The sequence below is a fragment of the Trypanosoma melophagium genome (assembly GCF_022059095.1).
Source record: "Trypanosoma melophagium isolate St. Kilda chromosome Unknown ctg12segment0, whole genome shotgun sequence".
Taxonomy (NCBI): domain Eukaryota; phylum Euglenozoa; class Kinetoplastea; order Trypanosomatida; family Trypanosomatidae; genus Trypanosoma; species Trypanosoma melophagium.
In genome coordinates this window covers 236593-257757 of record NW_027125138.1, presented here as the reverse complement: position 1 = coordinate 257757, position 21165 = coordinate 236593, and the positions used below count along the sequence as shown (strand labels likewise).

Sequence of the window (21165 nt, the reverse complement as noted above, 5' to 3'; positions counted from 1 at the left end):
TTGTTTTCACTCCTACTTTCAATACACTATCAAGACAAGTAGGGACTCCGTCTAGGAAGTAAAGAGAAATTGGATATGTCCTCTGAAGGATTTCGTTTCTCCTTTGCTGATAATGAGACTGAGGAAGTAGTGCCCAGTAATACTAACGTTTCCATAACTACGGAAACAGAGACTGTGTTATTACCATTGTGGCAATTTTCAGTCTTCACACTATCTGAGCAGCTGCTAGCTGAGTGGGCGGAGCAGTACCCAAATAATCCCAATCACAAAATGGAACTTGTCTCTGATGGGGAGGTAAAATTTCCGCCATTGATGTATCAACGTGCACCACATGTGGCACAACTCACCGCTGAAAATGGTAAAGAAGAACGGGATATCGTACCGGGTCGATACTATGGGGGTTTAAAAGTGTGGTCATGTGCACCTTACCTTGTGGAATATATGTTTGCTAATCGCGAGACATTTCAAAAACTCTTTCTAACGAATAATATACTTTGTAATAACGCATCAGGTGAAGAGAATACTGGAAATACTTTGGGTGAACCCATTGTTGCTGAGGTTGGTTGTGGACAAGGCCTTCCTGGTATCGCTGCACTTATTTTGGGAGCTCGACGAATGATTTTTCAAGACTATAATGAGGAAGTACTTGAGCTTTGTGTAAAACCGAATATAGGTGTAAATTTCCTAAGATATGCATCGGCATTGAAATTGGGTACAGGGAAGGCGGATACATTATTATTACCACCTCCTATTGTGCATATGGTATCTGGTGATTGGAGTTCTCTACAGTGGCAGGACCGTGTTAATAATGGCACTGGACAGGAAAACACATGTGAAGCTCACTGCAAAGTGGTACTAGGGAGTGATGTCACATTTGATGAAGAGGCGTGTGAGAAACTTGCCGCGATGTTAAAACGTTGTCTCTCTCCAGAAAATGGAGTGGCATATATTGCGAGTAAACAGTATTACTTTGGTACAAACGGTGGGGTACTTGAGTTCCAGAGACGTGCTGAAGCGCATGGACTTGAGGTGACTGAAGTTGGTCGAAAAGCGACTGTAGGAGAAATGCAACGATCCATTGTGCAAGTGAGGAAACGGTGTTAAACGAAAAAAGGGGGAGAACAAAGAAAACATCTATACATTTCGTGGGTTAGTTTTTTTTTTTTTTTTTGATTCTGTTTTTGCACCAAGAAACATATTATTTTTATTTTTGTGAAAGGGTTGGGAACTGGTATCTGATAAAAAAAAAATGCTCTCTTAATTATTTTTTTTGTTATTCTGTTTTATTTTTAGTTTACTCCAAGTTAGTTGACGTTGAAATCTATGGCAGAGCCAGCTGAACCTCTAACGTTGAATAGAGACGACAACAGAGACAACTCTCCTGCCCCTCTCAATGAAACACCCCCACGCTTTGTTCCGCCCCCACTGGCACCTCCTCCATTACGTGAAGTAAAGATAGGTCCACCAATTGTTTTTGCGTGTGTTTTATTTTCTTTTATATTCTTGACAGTGGCTATTGGTACGCCTTGGTTCCGCATGGAACAATATGCCGCAGCACCTGATGGAGGAGATGTGGTGGGAAACTATGGACTTTGGAAGACCACTGTTAAATCTAGTAAAGTGGTTACTGTTACTAATACGGGAGATATAACATGTCTTCCTATACGACTACGTACAAAGGCATTGCAAGGAATCTCTATTGGCACAGCTTCGCTTGCGTTAATTACTTCTGTTGTAGCATTGGCAAATTGTATCTGGGGTGAAAAAAGGAAAAATGTTGGGATAGCTGCCATTTGGTGCGTTGGGATAACTTTTATATGTGTAATAGCTGAATGCTCACTAGGTATAAATGTATACACTTGGGTTTTTAAAGAATGTGAAGATGGACTTAGTTATCGAACCCGTGCCTATGAACCTTATGTGGGATTTGCCTTTGTCGCCGTATCCTGGGCATTAATTACCATTGCAGGATTATTAGTGTATAATGAACCTGTTTTCTTAGCTGATGCACGATCTATTGATTTTGGTGCCTTCGCTTTTACCGCCTTTGCCTTCGTCGCTTTTCTATTTTCTACCGTTTCATCTCCAATGCCTCAATGGCACTACAAAGATGCCGCTAATAAAACTTTTACCGAGGTCTTATTATGGCGAGAACGTCATGGGATCCTATGGGAACGAAATCCCCCTACCAATTCCACAGGAATTAGAAATCTTGGCTGTCATGATGTAGTACCTTACTTTCGAGCCGCAGAAACGTTTAGTATTTTTTCTGTAATATCATGTTTTTTATCTGTTTTAGGAGGATGGTTACTTTGCAAAAAACTTGGAAAAATTACTTTTTTGACTTTATTCCTTGGATATACAAGTATATTTATGACACTTGTACAGTGGATCTTAGCTACATCTATTTATTATGGCAACTGGTGCAACGGTACCATTGCGTACCACCATAAAAAATATGTCTTGACAACCGGTTTTGTTCTTAACGTAACTGCATTCGTCCTTATAACTCTAGGAACATGTGTTTTAACAGTTGCTGAAGCGATTAGATGTAGATATTTTCCAACAACAACACCAATGAGAACGATGAATGAGATATTTATAGAGTTAATAGATTGATCTGCTGTCATTGTTGTTGTTTCATCCCTCTGGGATTTTTTGTAAAGGAAAGATGTGCACATTTATATACATTTCTCCAAAGAGAAAGATAAAAATATTTAAGGAATGGAGACAGGGTCTATGAATTATTCCCCAAGTATGAATGTTTGACCATTTTTCCATTGACACTTGGAAGAAACCCCTATCTTGTTAAATTACAATGTATTTCCTTTTTTTTTCGTCTCCTTTTAGCTTCCATGTATGGCTTTGGGAGTGACTTTTTTTTGGTGTAAATTTTTAATGGTCTGAGAGGGTTCCTTTTTGTTTGTTTGTCTTTGTGGGTGGGTGGAATTTCTTCGTATTTGTGATGGATATTCTCTTCTGTGACATCTTTAAGGGTTGATCCCATTAGCGGTGTATGATTAAGAAAAAGCGATTACTTGTGTTCCAACATCTCTCTTATTTTCTCCTTTCTTTTCGAATAGAACCTCCTCAACCCAAACCCCACGGCAGGTTGACCTTTGCTTTTTATTTTTCTTTTTTTTTCCCCCTTTTTCACCCTACTAGAAACAAGAGGCAATAGTTTGAACCTTTCATCTATGGATGAGGATACCTTTACGTATATTCTCCCGCCTGCAGCTTCACCCAAAGAATGTATTCGCCATCTCCTTCAAGAAAATTTGCCCACCCTCGTTGAGGCTTCAACAGATGCAGAAGGAAGACGAGGAACTTTAATCATATCTCGAAGTGAATTTATTGCGGATGTGCTGTGTAGTTTTGATTATCAAAAATGCAATGAAACCCCCGCCCCTCCTGGGGGCGCTATTCTTCCAACAGCGGTTGTTCCAGGAGAGGCAGTTTCTTTAATACCAGTACCACCAATCTTTGATGGGGGTGATTGGCCACGTGTATGGACACAGTTTGTACGAGACGTGCCCCGAGAAACACTCTTAATCGAAAATACTCTATACGATAACGCGTTCATCGCCTTTGATAGGATTCAAAACCTTCTTGATAATGCTTATGATGATATTCCAAAAGATAAACGTGGTCATGGACTGCTTGGTTTTGATAAATCGCTAGAAAATGGGGGTATTTTCCCTTTATTTTCTACTGTTTGGTACTCTTTCAGAGACCGTTTATTCTCCTCGGATGGTATTAAAAAAAGAGAAGTGGCAAAAGCCATTCGTCTTGCGATAATTGCCTCACAACAAACAATTTTGGCTTTCCCAGTAGAGCTCTTGCACGCTCAGTTTTCTAAATTTCGCCCATACGACGAAAACAACAACAATACTCATGCAGAACATCAAGTAATATATATTGGTGAACCTCAAAAGAGTTTTCAAGCAAAAATTGAAGATTGCGATAACCCTCATGCTGCAACAGAAAGGATGAAAGTACGAATAGAACGCCGACGTGATGGAATTCAATTACCGTTTGTAAGGGTTGAAAAAACTTTAGATGCCTTTACAGTGGATGACGCAGCCAACCATTCAACAAAATTACGGTTTCAGATTGCTATTGAAATTAATTTTTTCTCCAATGATGGTGTAGAACTAACCTGGGAATGGCGCCGACCCCCGGAGGAAAGAAAAGTGTAAACGAAGGAAATGGGAAACAAAAAAACCGTTCAACTTCATAAAAATGTGAAAAAAAACTCTTGCTTCCCGCCCTTTTCTTTCCCCAGCCTCCGCCCGCGAGGGAGAGAGAGAGGCGACAGAACCCAAAACAAAAAAACCTCGTTTCTTTTTTTTTTTTCTATTTTGTTTTTTCCCCCGCCGTCGCAACGAAAAAAGGATCCCCGCCCCGTTTCTTTGGAGGCCGGATGTTTTTTTTTCTTTTTCGTTTTTTTTTTTTTCCATCGGCCCGACGAGGGGGAGAAAGCAAGGGAAAAAAACGACGCCGAGGACCGGGAACGGCGCGGACTGCGCTATCCTTGCGGGGAAACCGAACCCCGTTCGGACCCGCACACAGACGCCGCCCAAAGAGGGAAAGTGTAAGTGTGGTAATTGCCGTTTTCTGTGCGTGGCAGTCCTCGTTGCAAGGCGGTTCTCTTCTTTAGGGGGTTCCCCTTGCACGCCGCGCACCCCATCGCCAGTGTTCAGCTACAATCCTGGAGGGACGTGGGGCGTGCGTTGCATGTTCAAGACGAGGTTTTCTCGGATGCCCTTGACCCACGGTTTTGTGTGTGTGCTGCCCACGGCTCGGGCGCAATGACGCGAGACGGGTGTCGGGAATGTAAGGGAAGGAAGGGGTTGCGCCATCGCCCTCCTTCCAAGACGGCGGTGGGGTCACATCTTCTTCCGCCGCCGCCCCGTCTTTTCCGCCAAGATGCCAGCGATCTCGAGGCCACAGCGTCGTCTGCTTCATCACCGTCGCGGGGAAAAAAGTAAAGGGCGAAACCCGACAACGAGCCCCACGACGAGCGGCTCGCGCCTCGTGCAGACTGGTTGCCGGGTTTCATCCTTTCCCCTCTCCTTCTCACCTCCTTTCTATCTCTCTCAAGTTCAAAGTCCCTGAGCATGATATTTCAGGCCTCAAGGTTCAGCGCCTCGGGACGTAAAGTGCCCCTCGAGCCCCGCCGAAGCGAAGCATGCCGCTCATGCCAGCCCATGCACGTTCTCTCGTTTGGAGAGGGACGCAAAAAGTGGTTGTGTTTTTGTGTTGGCGTGTTGCTGTGTGGCGTGCATGTTTGGAGTGCATGCCGCGCCGCAACTGTCGTCGGACAGGAATTTCGACCAGGCCAACGCGACTGCGTTTGGAGTGCGATCCCGTTCAGGATGAGCCTCCAGGCGTGCTTGTATATAGGTGCCCCACGCCGCCGTGAGCCTTCGCGTTTGGAATGCCCTTCCCCCGAATGCAAGAGTTGAACGCTGAGCTTGAGCCGCGCAAAACAGGACGGGATGCGAGTTTGCGTGGAGGAGAGGAAAGAAAGGAGGCACGGTGTGTGAGGGGAAGAAGTGTGGCATGTCAGTCCCGTGCCTGTGTTGGGTGGCTTGGCGCAAAGAGGTCCGAGAATCACGTTGTGGTCAATGCAAATGCCTCGATGGTTCACATCACATTCCCAAAAACACACAGTGATAGAGAGAAAGAGAAAGTGGCGGGGAGGCACGGCACACCAACCATAACAACCGCACACGTTAACTGCAGCCCAATCAACAACAACAGAAATAAACAAGGAGAAGTGCAAACACACCACAGAGTCAGAGCAGAATCAAACTACAAACATGGCTCCATGCTCTCTTCGCCCAGCCCCTCACCATCACTTCGCCAGATTGCAACTCACAACAGAGGGAATCCCAACAGTGCAATCATGTGCGGCCCCAATCACACAACAACGCAAAGGAACCGCACCTTCACTCCAGCCCCTCAAACACGCGGCAGGGGATATCGCCACACCGACAGTTAGCGCACCGCAAACACATCAGCGTCCAGCAGAAACACACCAACCACCGAGAATCCGCAGCGGCGCGGTCCAGCAACACAGAGTTTCCATCTCACCCACATGCCCATGCCAGAGAGGCACTAAGGCATTCACTAAAACCCTACACTGAGCCACACACCTGCAGAGAGGAACAGAAAACACGAGAGCAACGGAAAAAAAAGAAAAACAGGATATCGACGGCACACAATAACACACCAATCACGGCTGACACTCCCAATTGGAACAGCATTCACCCACACCAATCAAACCATTGCATCAATACGCACCCCAAAAAGAAAAACAAACCCATTACGTGAAGCCGAAGCGGATCAGCCTTAGTCCCTCCCCGCAGGCTGCAGTCACTCAAGCAAACCACACAACACACTACACCACAAGGGCAGAGAAATATGCTCGCGGCCATGCTTTGAGTGACACCACCAACAGAGAGAGAAGGCGAGAGCAAAGAAATGTGTTTTCATTACGTGGGCGGTGCGAGGAGAAACCCCAACACACACATAGGAAGGGCACTCTCAAACACCCACAACCCACCAATATTTTCACCAAAATAAAAAGGTAAAGAAAAAAGAGAGTGACTGCGTGAGGCAGACACAATAATAGAGCACAAAAATGAAAAACCAAAAGAAATTCATGACTCAATGTGGCTGCGATGCCCGAAGACAGTCACATCCACTTTATGGTTCATAACGAGTATTTATTATATGGTAAAAGTATAGTGACCAAGTATTCACTGGTTGCATAGCCTGCAGCCTGCAATTAGCAATAAAAAAGAGATTATCACACAAAACCCAACACACACAAGGTGCATGGGGAAACGCAAAAGAGACACACACAGTGCAAATTAATTATGAAAAGAAAACACACACAAAAAGAAAGAAGGGAAGAGTGTATAAAAGAATTGTTCTGCAGAGGACTGCGTGTCTGTACTGATGCACGGTGCGGGAAAACACAAAGCACCACGCCTATTGGTTGGCTTGAGGAGCACACCACCATATGCAGCAGAACAGACACGCACACACAGCACCACACAGGGGGAAAACAAACAATAAAAACAAAGAAAATGAAAAGAAAGCCGTGACTATCATGCGAACATGTTCAGGAGACAAGAACACAATTCCCTGCAGTTGGTGTGTCTGTGTCTTTCGTACAGGGCGAGCAATGGGAATGATGCACACACATGATGACAGTCCACACATACACACAAAGAGAAGGAAGGTTATTACTGTGTGCGTGTTTGTGTGTCTTGAACCTCCTGCCATTATTCACATTTCAGTCACAGCAATTAAAACACATTGGGGATTCTATCCCATTCCCATGGGTAAAAGCAAAAGTTAGTAACATTACGGAACACACACACACACACGCAGTGAACGACGGCAAAACAGAACCCAAATAATGCGAACAAAGAAAAAGAACACTCCATCACAAAAAAGATGGTTTGTCGTCTGTTGAGCGTCACGGGAATGCAATAGATGTATCCATTTACAAGCAAACAAGAGATTTATCGCACTGGGAAAGAAGAAAAATTTCAAGATCCATTAAAAAGAAAAGTGACCCCACAATGCACATCCATGTCCAGTCGAACAAAGGTTAACACTGTGCAGCCGTGTGTCATGGAAACACCAATCAGCACACAAGAGTGCAACCCAACACACACAGCAGAACAAGAAGCAACAAGGGACCGTGCAATAATGCAGGACTGCTGCTGCCATCCTTATTTTTTTCCTTGGTCTTATTCACCGCCTCCACTGCAAATTGTTCCGCTTTCTCCCCAGCCTTTCTCTCGGCTTCTTCTGCCAACGTTTTTGTCTCTTCTTCTTTGGCCTTTCCTGCCTTTTCTTCCTCTGTGGCCTTTCTCGATTTTTCTTCCGCTGTTTTTCTTTCCTCTTCCTGTTTGGCCCTTTCCTCGGCTTTTTTCCTTTCATTCTCGGCCAACCTCGCCTTTTCTTCTGCGGCCTTTCTCTGTTGCTCCCTCTTCCTTTCTTCATCTTGTGTCATTTCCCCCCCAACACGCCGGATAACTGCTTGTTTTTCCTCCTCCAACTTACGCTTGATCTCCGCAACGACGTGCTCTGATATTTCCGCCCCAATGTTTGCTATCGTTTCCCCCTTTCCTATCTTAGCCCACTCCTCATCCGTACGTGGTTTCACCTCACTTAACCCCCTTGTTCCCTCCAGCGTCCTCTTTTCTGTTCGCGCGATCCGTTTGACTTCTTCTTTGACTCTTTTAACTTCCGGCTTCCCTCCCGGCTCCTGCATCCCTTCCGCTGTTGCGTTGATTTGCTTAATCACAGCTTCCATTGTTTCCAGTGCTTCCTTTACCCGATTTCTGGCATCGTTCCAAGGGTTGCGACTCCGCTTAATTGCAAAGCTGAGCTCGTCAACCACATGCCTCAAATCCTCGTTCAGTTTCAGACCCTCCTCAGCGATCTGTTGTCTTTCCCCCGTTCCAAGTTCTCCGTGTTTTTTAACCTCCCCTGCATAATATTCCGAGACGTAACCAAGTTTCTTCAGGACATCTTCCAGGTTATCTCGAATGATGAAACATGCTATACCTGCTTGCTTTGCTTCCTCGACAAACCAACTCATATCAATAACTGCCTCTCTGCCGTCCGCCAGAGCCTTTTCAACCCCCGCAACCAAATCACGAAACTTCTTTGCTTTACTGTCATCGTTAATTGTTTCTTGGCGTATGACCTCTTCCTTCTGCCTGACATTCCCAACTATCCCAATCAACCTCCTTGAAAGCTCAGTACTGTTTTCGCACAACGCCGTTTGTTTTCTCAACAAATTAAGACAGCCGTTACCCTCTGCAAGCATCTCCTTCGACTGACCCAGCCAACCCTTCAACATCCTCTCCGCTCTCCTGAACTCACCATCGTCATGCTTTTCCGGGTCAATACCATTACCATGTGTCACGCAAAAACAACAACACTGCAGAAGTACCAACAAGTACACCACACGGCGCAGTTGGACGAGCATACTTGTTATTCAATTTCACTGTGGGTTGCTTGGGTCTGCGATAACAAGGAAGAAGAGAAAAAGAGTAAGAGACGCACAGCTAACACACATGGCAGAGAGAAATGGGTGAAGGGCACCACAAACACAGAGAGAAACAGGACAACAACAATGGGACTGAAGATGCAACCATGGGAAAACATGGAACCCAGCGTAACGAGCACCACTGGGATACCCTGAAGGCAAATAATTGAATGGGGCATCCATTTAGAAATAAATCACACACACACACACTCGTTTTGCAGAAAATACCAAAGAAAAAGGAACACACCAACCCCTCACACAAAAAAACCAGCAAGCACATCCCACGTCACCCATCCATGCTCCACCAGTAAGAGCATCTCTGGCCGCAATGATGCGGCAACAAGAAAACCACTGCTGCCACCCACACTCAGCATTTACTCCCAACTGCAGGAGAAGCACTGGGAACTGACAGAGTGCCGAATAACAAAACAGACACACGGCAGCAGAGTCCATCAAGGGGCAGAGTAGAGGGGTGCTGCACAACCCGCCTCGCCTCCAACTTCTCCTTCCCGTGCCCTCCAAAAAAACAAAAACATACACACATCCCCCACAATGTACATGGGGAAGGTACGATCACATATATACCCCTCAGCACCCTATCTTTCTCCAACATCGAACCCCATCCCACAGAGTGAACGACACACGGCCAAAGCACAACTCTCTCAAAGCAGCGGTGCCACTCCTGAGACAATTCTTCAGACACAGAAATGGAGGAACACATTCCAAGGGTTAAACCATCAGATGTGCACTGCAACACTGGTTTGTTTTCACTGCAGAACATGCTGTTGCGCTTCATTAGTTCATCCTTGCTCCTTTTGCATTTCTTGGGAAGCAAATAACATCCAGACTGATTCCCTCATCACATTGATTCTGCCATGGTGAAGTTTGACTTTTTTATTCCTCATGCCTTTATGGGTTTTGCCCAAACGGTATGGCTATCAGCTTCTCACCGTAGAGCACCAAGGTTGCTGTCTATGGAGAGCGGTGTTCGAGAGAAAAATCCCTTCGTTTTGTGGGATCCTCAAGCTCTTGTAATATTTATTTTGTTATTTTGGGTTTTTGTTTTTCGATTTTTGTTTTGTTATTTTCGAGTTTTGTTTTATTTTTATAACCAATCCATGCGAAGTAAAACAGTCTACGAGAGATTCTCTACTCCCACCATCCTTTCCCAGAGCCCGTCGGCCACTCTCCTTTTGTTATTAGTTTTTGTTATTTTTGGTTTTTTAGTTAATGATTGGGCCTCAATGATCTCTGTTATTTGTTGCTTGTTGGGGATCGCGATAAATGTCTCTTTAGACTAATCCTTTCAGGGACTCCACAATCGAGCTCGTCGCTGGCCCCAAAGGGGCGGAGGAAGGAGGCGTGGGGGTTCTGGACCGCGAAGTCTGCGGTATCGCATAGTTCCGCTCCACTGCCAGAAGGAACTGGGCCAACTGTCTAGAAAAGCACAGTTTCTGGAGAGGGATATCTGTTATAGCATACTTTATTCGCAATGGACGAAGGGCGGTGCAACTCAAGAGATGCATTGCTGTTTCTTCGCAGCCGGTGCGTTGGCCAGTATGCGCGCGAATATGCCGATACCCGTGTTGAGACATGCGGTGTTGCGTGAGGCCTGATTTGCTCATACATTGTCTGTTGCATGTGGGGCAAATCAGGGTCGCAAGGTCTCCTAGTTTCGCCTTTTTGCTTCGGAGGTGCCCGGCGGCCCCTTTGGCAGGCATGCCTTCGCCATGGTGAAAATTTCTGCAGTGAATGGCGAGTGAAGGCATGTTGGCGTAGAACTTCTTACACACATACCGCACTGAACCTTGCCGCGGTCCTCACGTTCCGCTGGCGACGAGTCTCGCTGACGTTTCTTATTTCTTGGAAACGTTACCTGTATCGTAATCGGCAGTATCGGAGTTCCAGGTGGGTGTTTAAATTTTTTATGGCACGATAGAGCTCCTATGTTACCGAAATCCCTTAGGCAAAATTCACAGCGCAGCGATGCTGGCTGTGGAATTAACTGCGTGCCGGGTACGTCTTTGCTGGGGTCCTCAGGATGGCGTGTTCTAATGTGGGCTTTGAGGCCTGTTTTAGAGCGCGCTACCATTTCACATTTGTCACATGGAAATGCCGATCCCTCTGTTATTGGTTCATCTGCTCTTGGGCGCTTTCTTTCAGTGGGAGGGCATTCTGCGTTGTGCATGCGCCTGAGGTGGCGAGTTAATCCGTTTTTCTGGGGGAAGGTTCGGTGACATAAATTGCATGCAAGGGATGTTTTTTCACTGCATTTGCTGATTGGCGAGGTAACGTATTTACCGGAGATGTTGGTCTGGGCGGCGGTGGCTCAGGCGGTATGTCCGGCGGAGGTGGTGCATGGGGAAACTTGAGTTTCCAAAGCGCATCGGCTTTCTTAAACCCATGCCCGTTAACCATGTGAAGCGCTGCGGCGTTCCTGCATGAGTATTGTGCTCCGCACTCTGTGCATGCTGCTGGCTCGGATGCTTTGCTTAGAGGGTGGTGTCTCTGCGTTGCTTGCGGCTTCGGTGGGGCTGAGTCGTTTGCCTCTTGGGGGTTGCACCATCGACAACCAGGGAGATATGGGGTTGGATTTTTCTCAGCAACCACCCATATCGATGCGAGACTCCTGTGCGGAATCTTGCAAACGCTGTTTCTTCTTCTCGTGTTAGTTCTGGGTTGTCTCTGGTGGGGTTCCAGTTCCCTGTGATTTGCCATCTATGAGAAGGACGAGGCGTTTCCTCCCCCTTGAGTATGCGTTTGGCGTAGGCAATAACATCGGGAATCCAGGCACCATTCCTCTGGGCATGCTCCGCAGCTTTTTTGGCCTCAGCGTCGCATTTTTCGTTCTTCTCTACTCCGCAATGGCCGAAAATAAATTGCAGTCGAATGCGGGCTTTGCGACGTTGCACTTGGAGGATCAGGTTCCATAGTTTACGGAGCATAGGATCCGTAACAGTTAGGGGACCAGCCTGGGGCGCTTTCAGTGGCGACAGCGAATCTGAGAATACGGAAACTCTGCAGGGTGTTGGGTTTTCTGCCAGTAGTATCGTGAGTAGTTTCCGCAATCCTTCATATAGTGCTATGGTTTCAGCCGCGTAGCTGCAGGCTAGGGGCCGGCTCCTCTTTGCGTGGTGCCAAGCAGTTCGCCATCCTTGTAAATCATCGCCGCTGCCCGGGATTTGACGCTTTCGCTCAGCAGTAACTTGGTACAAGCGATACTGCTGACAGCACGTCGAAAAGTGCCTCAGGACCTTCTCAGATTAAAGTTTTGTACCAACACTTTACGACGTTTTTAGCTTACGAACCAACAAACCCCCAGAGGACCGCAATGCGCTAGCCCATGACTTCCCCCTAAGGATACGAGGCAATGGACCTTAGCAGCACCTTTCGACGTCAAAATGCCCCCAAGGAATAGCATTCCGAAGAACGAACGTGTCAAAAAAATAAATTTTTGATTTTTTTTTTGTTTGGAAGGCGCCCCCTTCAAAATAAAGATTGGCTCTTGTGGAAACCACCTCCCTCGAAAATTTCTTGAGTGCTTTGGTTTCCCTGAAATAAATTCAAGTACTTAACCCTGGAACCACGATAAGGCAGCATCCCATTACCAAGGGTATGTGTATATATAAAAAAGTAAGGTATCAACGCCTGCCTCCAGAACCTCACTCCGCGTAAATGTTTTCGCATCCCACCCATACCACCAAGAGATCCCCGCTCTTTAGTAGACTCTCCCATGATGGAAGATAGTATAAATCAACACAACGATCAGCCTGCCCTTATTGCTCGGCTTAAATGTGAATTATGCGATAAGGTATAGGAAACCCAGTGAAGTGGAGCACAGGATCGTTTACGCTGCACTCTCAATACTGAAACTCTTCATTTTCCGGAATAGTGGACCAAAAAGGTCCTATCTTCCCACCCAACCAACTCCTACTACATTAAAAAATTATGCTCCTATGGAAACACTATATCACATTCTCCATGAAATGCCCTAAAACTTGGAGTACCCTTGCCTATTTGCAATGTGCCAAAAGGCCCGCAAGAAGAAAAAATATTTAATGTGGCAGTTTCCTCAGAGCAAGAAGTTATTGACGCTATTGCAAAGGTTATTTGGGCTAGTCGTGAAGGAAAATGGCCACACGCGCAGGTGGGAAAAAAAAACGGCAGGGTGTGGGTGGGAACTTGGCTTGGGGTTTACTGTGCGCGAAGTCTGGGGTTTAGCGTCGTTTCACTCCACAGCCAAAAGGAACCGGGCCTACCGTTTAGAGAAGCGCAGTTCCTGGAGAAACACCGACCACCGCAAAGTGCAATCGCAATGGATGAAGAGCGGGCAACTCGAAAGAATGCAGCGCCGTGTTGCGACATGCGGTGTTGAGTGAGCCCCGATTCTCCCGGAGAATTGCGGTTAAATGTGGGGCATATAGACGCCGCAAGGTCTCCTAGTTTCGCCTTTTTGCTTCGGAGGTGCCCGGCGGCCCCTTTGGCAGGCATGCCTTCGCCATGGTGAAAATTTCTGCAGTGAATGGCGAGTGAAGGCATGTTGGCGTAGAACTTCTTACACACATACCGCACTGAACCTTGCCGCGGTCCTCACGTTCCGGTGGCGACGAATCTCGCTGACGTTTCTTATTTCTGGGAAACGTTACCTGTATCGTAATCGGCAGTATCGGAGTTCCAGGTGGGTGTTTAAATTTTTTATGGCACGATAGAGCTCCTATGTTACCGAAATCCCTTAGGCAAAATTCACAGCGCAGCGATGCTGGCTGTGGAATTAACTGCGTGCCGGGTACGTCTTTGCTGGGGTCCTCAGGATGGCGTGTTCTAATGTGGGCTTTGAGGCCTGTTTTAGAGCGCGCTACCATTTCACATTTGTCACATGGAAATGCCGATCCCTCTGTTATTGGTTCATCTGCTCTTGGGCGCTTTCTTTCAGTGGGAGGGCATTCTGCGTTGTGCATGCGCCTGAGGTGGCGAGTTAATCCGTTTTTCTGGGGGAAGGTTCGGTGACATAAATTGCATGCAAGGGATGTTTTTTCACTGCATTTGCTGATTGGCGAGGTAACGTATTTACCGGAGATGTTGGTCTGGGCGGCGGTGGCTCAGGCGGTATGTCCGGCGGAGGTGGTGCATGGGGAAACTTGAGTTTCCAAAGCGCATCGGCTTTCTTAAACCCATGCCCGTTAACCATGTGAAGCGCTGCGGCGTTCCTGCATGAGTATTGTGCTCCGCACTCTGTGCATGCTGCTGGCTCGGATGCTTTGCTTAGAGGGTGGTGTCTCTGCGTTGCTTGCGGCTTCGGTGGGGCTGAGTCGTTTGCCTCTTGGGGGTTGCACCATCGACAACCAGGGAGATATGGGGTTGGATTTTTCTCAGCAACCACCCATATCGATGCGAGACTCCTGTGCGGAATCTTGCAAACGCTGTTTCTTCTTCTCGTGTTAGTTCTGGGTTGTCTCTGGTGGGGTTCCAGTTCCCTGTGATTTGCCATCTATGAGAAGGACGAGGCGTTTCCTCCCCTTGAGTATGCGTTTGGCGTAGGCAATAACATCGGGAATCCAGGCACCATTCCTCTGGGCATGCTCCGCAGCTTTTTTGGCCTCAGCGTCGCATTTTTCGTTCTTCTCTACTCCGCAATGGCCGAAAATAAATTGCAGTCGAATGCGGGCTTTGCGACGTTGCACTTGGAGGATCAGGTTCCATAGTTTACGGAGCATAGGATCCGTAACAGTTAGGGGACCAGCCTGGGGCGCTTTCAGTGGCGACAGCGAATCTGAGAATACGGAAACTCTGCAGGGTGTTGGGTTTTCTGCCAGTAGTATCGTGAGTAGTTTCCGCAATCCTTCATATAGTGCTATGGTTTCAGCCGCGTAGCTGCAGGCTAGGGGGCCGGCTCCTCTTTGCGTGGTGCCAAGCAGTTCGCCATCCTTGTAAATCATCGCCGCTGCCCGGGATTTGACGCTTTCGCTCAGCAGTAACTTGGTACAAGCGATACTGCTGACAGCACGTCGAAAAGTGCCTCAGGACCTTCTCAGATTAAAGTTTTGTACCAACACTTTACGACGTTTTTAGCTTACGAACCAACAAACCCCCCAGAGGACCGCAATGCGCTAGCCCATGACTTCCCCCTAAGGATACGAGGCAATGGACCTTAGCAGCACCTTTCGACGTCAAAATGCCCCCAAGGAATAGCATTCCGAAGAACGAACGTGTCAAAAAAATAAATTTTTGATTTTTTTTTTGTTTGGAAGGCGCCCCCTTCAAAATAAAGATTGGCTCTTGTGGAAACCACCTCCCTCGAAAATTTCTTGAGTGCTTTGGTTTCCCTGAAATAAATTCAAGTACTTAACCCTGGAACCACGATAAGGCAGCATCCCATTACCAAGGGTATGTGTATATATAAAAAAGTAAGGTATCAACGCCTGCCTCCAGAACCTCACTCCGCGTAAATGTTTTCGCATCCCACCCATACCACCAAGAGATCCCCGCTCTTTAGTAGACTCTCCCATGATGGAAGATAGTATAAATCAACACAACGATCAGCCTGCCCTTATTGCTCGGCTTAAATGTGAATTATGCGATAAGGTATAGGAAACCCAGTGAAGTGGAGCACAGGATCGTTTACGCTGCACTCTCAATACTGAAACTCTTCATTTTCCGGAATAGTGGACCAAAAAGGTCCTATCTTCCCACCCAACCAACTCCTACTACATTAAAAAATTATGCTCCTATGGAAACACTATATCACATTCTCCATGAAATGCCCTAAAACTTGGAGTACCCTTGCCTATTTGCAATGTGCCAAAAGGCCCGCAAGAAGAAAAATATTTAATGTGGCAGTTTCCTCAGAGCAAGAAGTTATTGACGCTATTGCAAAGGTTATTTGGGCTAGTCGTGAAGGAAAATGGCCACACGCGCAGGTGGGAAAAAAAAAACGGCAGGGTGTGGGTGGGAACTTGGCTTGGGGTTTACTGTGCGCGAAGTCTGGGGTTTAGCGTCGTTTCACTCCACAGCCAAAAGGAACCGGGCCTACCGTTTAGAGAAGCGCAGTTCCTGGAGAAACACCGACCACCGCAAAGTGCAATCGCAATGGATGAAGAGCGGGCAACTCGAAAGAATGCAGCGCCGTGTTGCGACATGCGGTGTTGAGTGAGCCCCGATTCTCCCGGAGAATTGCGGTTAAATGTGGGGCATATAGACGCCGCAAGGTCTCCTAGTTTCGCCTTTTTGCTTCGGAGGTGCCCGGCGGCCCCTTTGGCAGGCATGCCTTCGCCATGGTGAAAATTTCTGCAGTGAATGGCGAGTGAAGGCATGTTGGCGTAGAACTTCTTACACACATACCGCACTGAACCTTGCCGCGGTCCTCACGTTCCGGTGGCGACGAATCTCGCTGACGTTTCTTATTTCGGGGAACACTCCCTTTGCGAACTTCTCTAGAAACCGGCGGTGGCGCAACCGTATGCTTCAGCACAAGAAGGATTTACCGCACTAAAAAGAGAGAATGCTATATTTTCATGAGAAAAGGTTCTGTTTTGAACGACCCCATCGCTCTGAGTGAGCGTGAAAGGGTTTTATTCGGCAGCCCCCATCGGAAAGTGCCAGGTTTTTCTGAAAGCCAGCGAAAAGAATGATAGAGCCTTACGTTAATCAGATTGCAAAAATATTTTATGGTTTCATGATAAACAAAATTTTATTTCTCTTCATTTTTACAGCCTTTCCAACCGTAAGTTCTTTGAAAAAGTAAGTTTAAAAGCAAATAAAAATGTGAAGTACTATTCCCCAATTTTATTCCGAAACGAAATGGATGACCAGTACCCAAGCGTTCCTGGATTTTGCGTGCCAGAGTGGCCTACGGTTACTTTGCTTGAATTTTCTCCACCCGCGGCTCAGCATTTAAGCTATCATTTTGATGGTATGCTAACGTTGGAAAACGACATACTCATCGTTAATCTGGACCAAAATCGATCTATGAATTGGGAGGATTTGCGTCCCTCCATTATAAACTTTACGATGCCACGGAATACAAATTTCCTCCAGGCCTTCGAACAAGTCCACACGGCTTTCAGCGCAGAATGGGCAGTGCTGGAAGAAAGAGAGTCACTCCTGCATCAGGAATTTCAAAGCGCTCAAGTGCAACTGCAAGATGAGCAGTACCGTTTTCTTCAATATGCCAGTGTGCAATTTCAAGAGTTGCAGAATAAAATGGCAAAAGCATACCAAGGGGTAAAAAGAGCAAAAGGGCAGCCGGCAGCTATTCAGGCAAAGTTGGCACTAGCAAATGCGGAAGTAACAGAAGTGCAAGCACAGTTAGTGCAATCAAAAGTGCAACTGACAACAGCTCACGACAAAGTTACAAAATTTGCAGGCCCAACTGCAAGAGGAGCAGGTGCGATTAACGCAAGCACTGGCAAAGACCTCAACCGCGCACGAATAATTGGCAAAGGGCCAAAGGCAACTGGCAGAATTACGGGCGCAAGGGTCCCAGTTTCAGGTGGAGAAGCCTGGAATGGTGGCGCAACTCGAGCCAGCCAGGGAACAACTCCGTCAAAGAGAAAAGCAAAACGATGATTCATTACGCCAATTAGGGAAGGAGACCCCAAAGAAAATGGGATGGGAAGCGACACACAACATTGACCCAACAACGGCCCATACACCTACAAAGGAAGCAAGAAAAGAATGGCCTGAGGAGAAGACACCGATGGGTCACGAGGAACAACCACAAGAGGAATTTTATTCGGGAATACAAGATATCAAGCCACCAGCAACGTTTGCCGGTTGCCGGCCAGAAGGGCAAATACGCACCTTTGGCGGTATGCTGCGATTAATGATTGACACTTCACCTGGCCCATTATTGACCGCCTACCAAGAAATTTTTACTATGTCAGTAAATACTGCTCCGGTTTATCACGAAGCATGGGGGAATTTCGTACAATGGGTCTACAAAGTTCGCAACAAGGGGTTATCGTTCCAACATGTGCAAATGGGACGACGATTATATACACAACCGCGAATCATTCAAACTGTAAAGGATCAACCAGGAGTGAAGATGCAGGACATCAGGAAGGCGATAGTAAAGTCATTAAAAAGAGAGGACCCATTCATACAAGCAGCTATGGAGTCTCAGAAGAAACATTCGGCACTACCTCCCAGCAAGGCACAATGTTTCAGATGCGTTCGCATAGGGCATTACATCTCTACGTGCCGGGTGCAATTGCAACGAGAGGCCTTTAAACCAAGAAACGATATTCGGCCACGGAAACAGTGAATACCGGGGCAGCAAGGGATTATGGGATATCAACGAAAGATAGATATTCAAGAATGGAATCGCCCACGCAACACCGTGATTTTCTTTCGATCGCAGACTCAAATGGTGACCCAGATCATTGCCAAAGGAGCAATGAGAAAGTGCAACAAATTCAAAGGTTTTTTCCAGCAACAAATCTATCCGCAGGGACGAAATCTGCCAACTACGTAACGATAATACCCGCACCTTCCCAAGATCCGTACATTGTGGCGCCGGCTTCAGAGGACAACCGTATCACTAAACGCATGTGGCCCGCACAACATGGGAACAACGGGGGTCCATAATAAGAAGATTCATTGATTTCACAGTGCAGCACGATTTAGAAGTGGCGGAAGAAAACATTCTGTTATTTGTCGTAAGTCTACAATGGACAAGAAAACAACGCGATCCAATACACGCGCACACTGATCACCATGTTGGCATCAGGGAGAACGCCCACTCAAATGTTTCTGGCGGGCCCAGAAAAGACAGCGACTGCAGATCCCATAAATCAAGCACGCCCAATGTTGAGGTGGGAATTGGGCATAATAAGTGACACTCTTACAAAGGAAAGCGATCGAGAGGATTTACGACTGGCATGGTCAACAGCCAGCCGTTGGGGAGAAATAGCTCTGCTCCAAAAACAAAATTTTGTACCGCAGGCAGAAAACCCAGCAGCCATAATAGTGGATTGGGGAGGCTTACCCAAAAACATTCAAGAAACTCTCACGAAGCACGGTACGATGTCTCGGCCATTGGGCCGCAACCATAAACAAGTCAGCGCGCCTGACATCATTGATGTAAGAGATTTGGAAAAGTGGGCAGCGGAAAAATGGTCCATACCAGAAACTGCAAAACAACTTGTTTGTGCACCATTTAATGGGCACCATATACTGCAACGATCCCATCGCACCAGGTTAGCAACGAAAGAAGAAGAACGATTACCTTTGCGGCATGTCGATGTACAAACGCTGTCCACCAAATGGATTACAAAACGGATGAACGAGAGAACCAGAAGACGTTGGGACGCGGTATGGCAGATAATGCAGGCGTCATCGTCAACTTAAAAGCACCGCGAATCCAATCTACGCATCAACAATGCTGACGCCAAGCGCATGTAGGAAGCAGGAATTATTTGTACAGCTTCATCTCATCCAACTAAAGGATGGGTGGTCCCATTTACGGTGGTGGAGGAAAAACCCTCCGGACAGAGAAGGAAATTTATTGTGTGGTCAAGGGGAAAAGAATGACAAGGATGATTGCGAGGCTGATGTGCCTTTGGGACACATTTCCCGATACCTGGATATGGTTTATGATGAAACCGCAGCATTATTTGATTTAAAGGAATCATTTTTCCAAGTGGCCTTACCAATTAAGATGGGGGCCAGTTTCCGTTGCCGCACGGAATCAGGAGAACTAGTTGAGTTCACTAGCCTGCCCATGGGCTATAAATGTAGTCCTGAGATAATAAATACCATTACAAAGGTTTTGGCCGGCGATCCGGAATCGATATTGCCACAATATGCAGCACCAGAAGGTTTACACATACATGTATGGATTGATAACATCGGAATAAGTGGTCCACACGAAAAGGAATAATCTTGGGGACAGCAAATCATACATAACATGCAAAGCTGTGGAGCCATTATCGGGAAGCGGCAGTTGCACACGAAGGAATAAGATTTCATCGGGGCGCGCTTCAACCATGAGGAAAATACCGTGTCTTTAAGCCCAAAGACGATGAAGCGGTTGCAAGAAGCCCCGTCAATGGAAAAGATGACGGTTGAAGAATTGGAGATAACAGTTTCACGCAAGATTGACGCGACAGGGGTGGTAAGGGGTGAATCCCTTTTCCCTTATTATTTCTTCTTAAAAATAGTGCGTCAACGTTTATCATGTTTAGATCAGGGTTTATTACGACCCCAAGATCAGGCAAATTTATCACCCAATGCAAGGGTCATTTGGCAAAACTGGCTTAAAACACTATGAAAGAACGAGCCGGTTCACCCATCACAGCAGCTGCCCTCTACGGCAACGCTGGCGGCAGACGCATCCATGTACGGATGGGGGGCGTTATTATTTAAGTATTCAGGTGCGTTGGGTTTGGTCGCAGGTGCTGCTTGGAAGCGCTCACCTCACATGATTTCCCAAGCAAAGGCGAGAGCTGTTCATCTAGCATTAAGAGGGTTTAAAATGCATTTGGCAGGAACATTGGATATTCGCGTTGGTAACAAAACGGTAAATGCACATTATGCAAAAAAGGAAACACGCATTCCCAGGCGTTAGTGGCGGAAGCCGGCGCTATAGAAGAAGTTTTACGTTCGCACGGTATACGCGTTATTTGGCTTCAGAGGGAAATCCAGCGGATGGAATATCGAGAGTGCAAGCTGTCAAAAAATTAGACTTAGTGAAGGGGAGAGCGGGAGGCAGGTTAAAAGGGCTTCTCAGCACTTCCATTTCGTCAGTTCTGTTATTTTTTAGTAAATATCTCTAGGGAAAATTTCGGGGAGACATTGTGTAAAACATTGGAAAAGCAGGAATTAGATATGAAAAATAATATTTTCGCTTTTTTTTTTCTTTCTTTATTTCTTGAAGGGGAAGCAAGGCTAGGGTTATTCTTTATAGAATTGGACCAAAGATTTAAATCACCGCCGCAAAAAGTGAGTATTGTGTAAAAGAGAAAAACTTCAGAGACCTTAGTAATATAATCTTAAATAATCAGGAGAGGGACGCTTGATCTTACTTAGTCCTAGGAAGCAAAGGACGTTATGGAATTCAACACATTCAAGATAAAGCATGCTCT

The 21165-nt window shown here is 46.6% G+C and overlaps 7 protein-coding genes across 7 annotated transcripts; 5 read left to right on the top strand and 2 right to left on the bottom strand.

Annotated features, from left to right (window-relative positions):
- Positions 1-75: 75 nt before the first annotated feature.
- Positions 76-1104, top strand: LSM04_000412 (uncharacterized protein; the record flags this gene model as incomplete). The annotated part of the gene is made up of 1 exon (XM_067332523.1): positions 76-1104. One exon carries the CDS (start codon positions 76-78, stop codon positions 1102-1104), a length of 1029 nt encoding a protein of 342 aa, XP_067194240.1.
- Positions 1105-1323: 219 nt separating this feature from the next.
- LSM04_007944 (Amastin surface glycoprotein) lies at positions 1324-2619 on the top strand (the record flags this gene model as incomplete). Its single annotated transcript, XM_067332511.1, has 1 exon — positions 1324-2619. The coding sequence occupies one exon, from the start codon at positions 1324-1326 to the stop codon at positions 2617-2619; it is 1296 nt and encodes a 431-aa protein (XP_067194412.1).
- Positions 2620-3197: 578 nt separating this feature from the next.
- LSM04_001008 (uncharacterized protein) lies at positions 3198-4199 on the top strand (the record flags this gene model as incomplete). The annotated part of the gene is made up of 1 exon (XM_067332500.1): positions 3198-4199. One exon carries the CDS (start codon positions 3198-3200, stop codon positions 4197-4199), a length of 1002 nt encoding a protein of 333 aa, XP_067194261.1.
- A 457-nt stretch (positions 4200-4656) lies between these two features.
- LSM04_002851 (uncharacterized protein) lies at positions 4657-4968 on the bottom strand (the record flags this gene model as incomplete). The annotated part of the gene is made up of 1 exon (XM_067332489.1): positions 4657-4968. The coding sequence occupies one exon, from the start codon at positions 4966-4968 to the stop codon at positions 4657-4659; it is 312 nt and encodes a 103-aa protein (XP_067194300.1).
- A 152-nt stretch (positions 4969-5120) lies between these two features.
- Positions 5121-5468, top strand: LSM04_006561 (uncharacterized protein; the record flags this gene model as incomplete). The annotated part of the gene is made up of 1 exon (XM_067332477.1): positions 5121-5468. The coding sequence occupies one exon, from the start codon at positions 5121-5123 to the stop codon at positions 5466-5468; it is 348 nt and encodes a 115-aa protein (XP_067194382.1).
- Positions 5469-7630: 2162 nt separating this feature from the next.
- On the bottom strand, positions 7631-8893 carry LSM04_006885 (uncharacterized protein; the record flags this gene model as incomplete). Its single annotated transcript, XM_067332466.1, has 2 exons — positions 7631-7636; positions 8051-8893. 2 exons carry the CDS (start codon positions 8891-8893, stop codon positions 7631-7633), a joined length of 849 nt encoding a protein of 282 aa, XP_067194392.1.
- Positions 8894-15801: 6908 nt separating this feature from the next.
- On the top strand, positions 15802-16074 carry LSM04_005266 (uncharacterized protein; the record flags this gene model as incomplete). Its single annotated transcript, XM_067332455.1, has 1 exon — positions 15802-16074. The coding sequence occupies one exon, from the start codon at positions 15802-15804 to the stop codon at positions 16072-16074; it is 273 nt and encodes a 90-aa protein (XP_067194353.1).
- Between the last annotated feature and the right edge of the window lie 5091 nt (positions 16075-21165).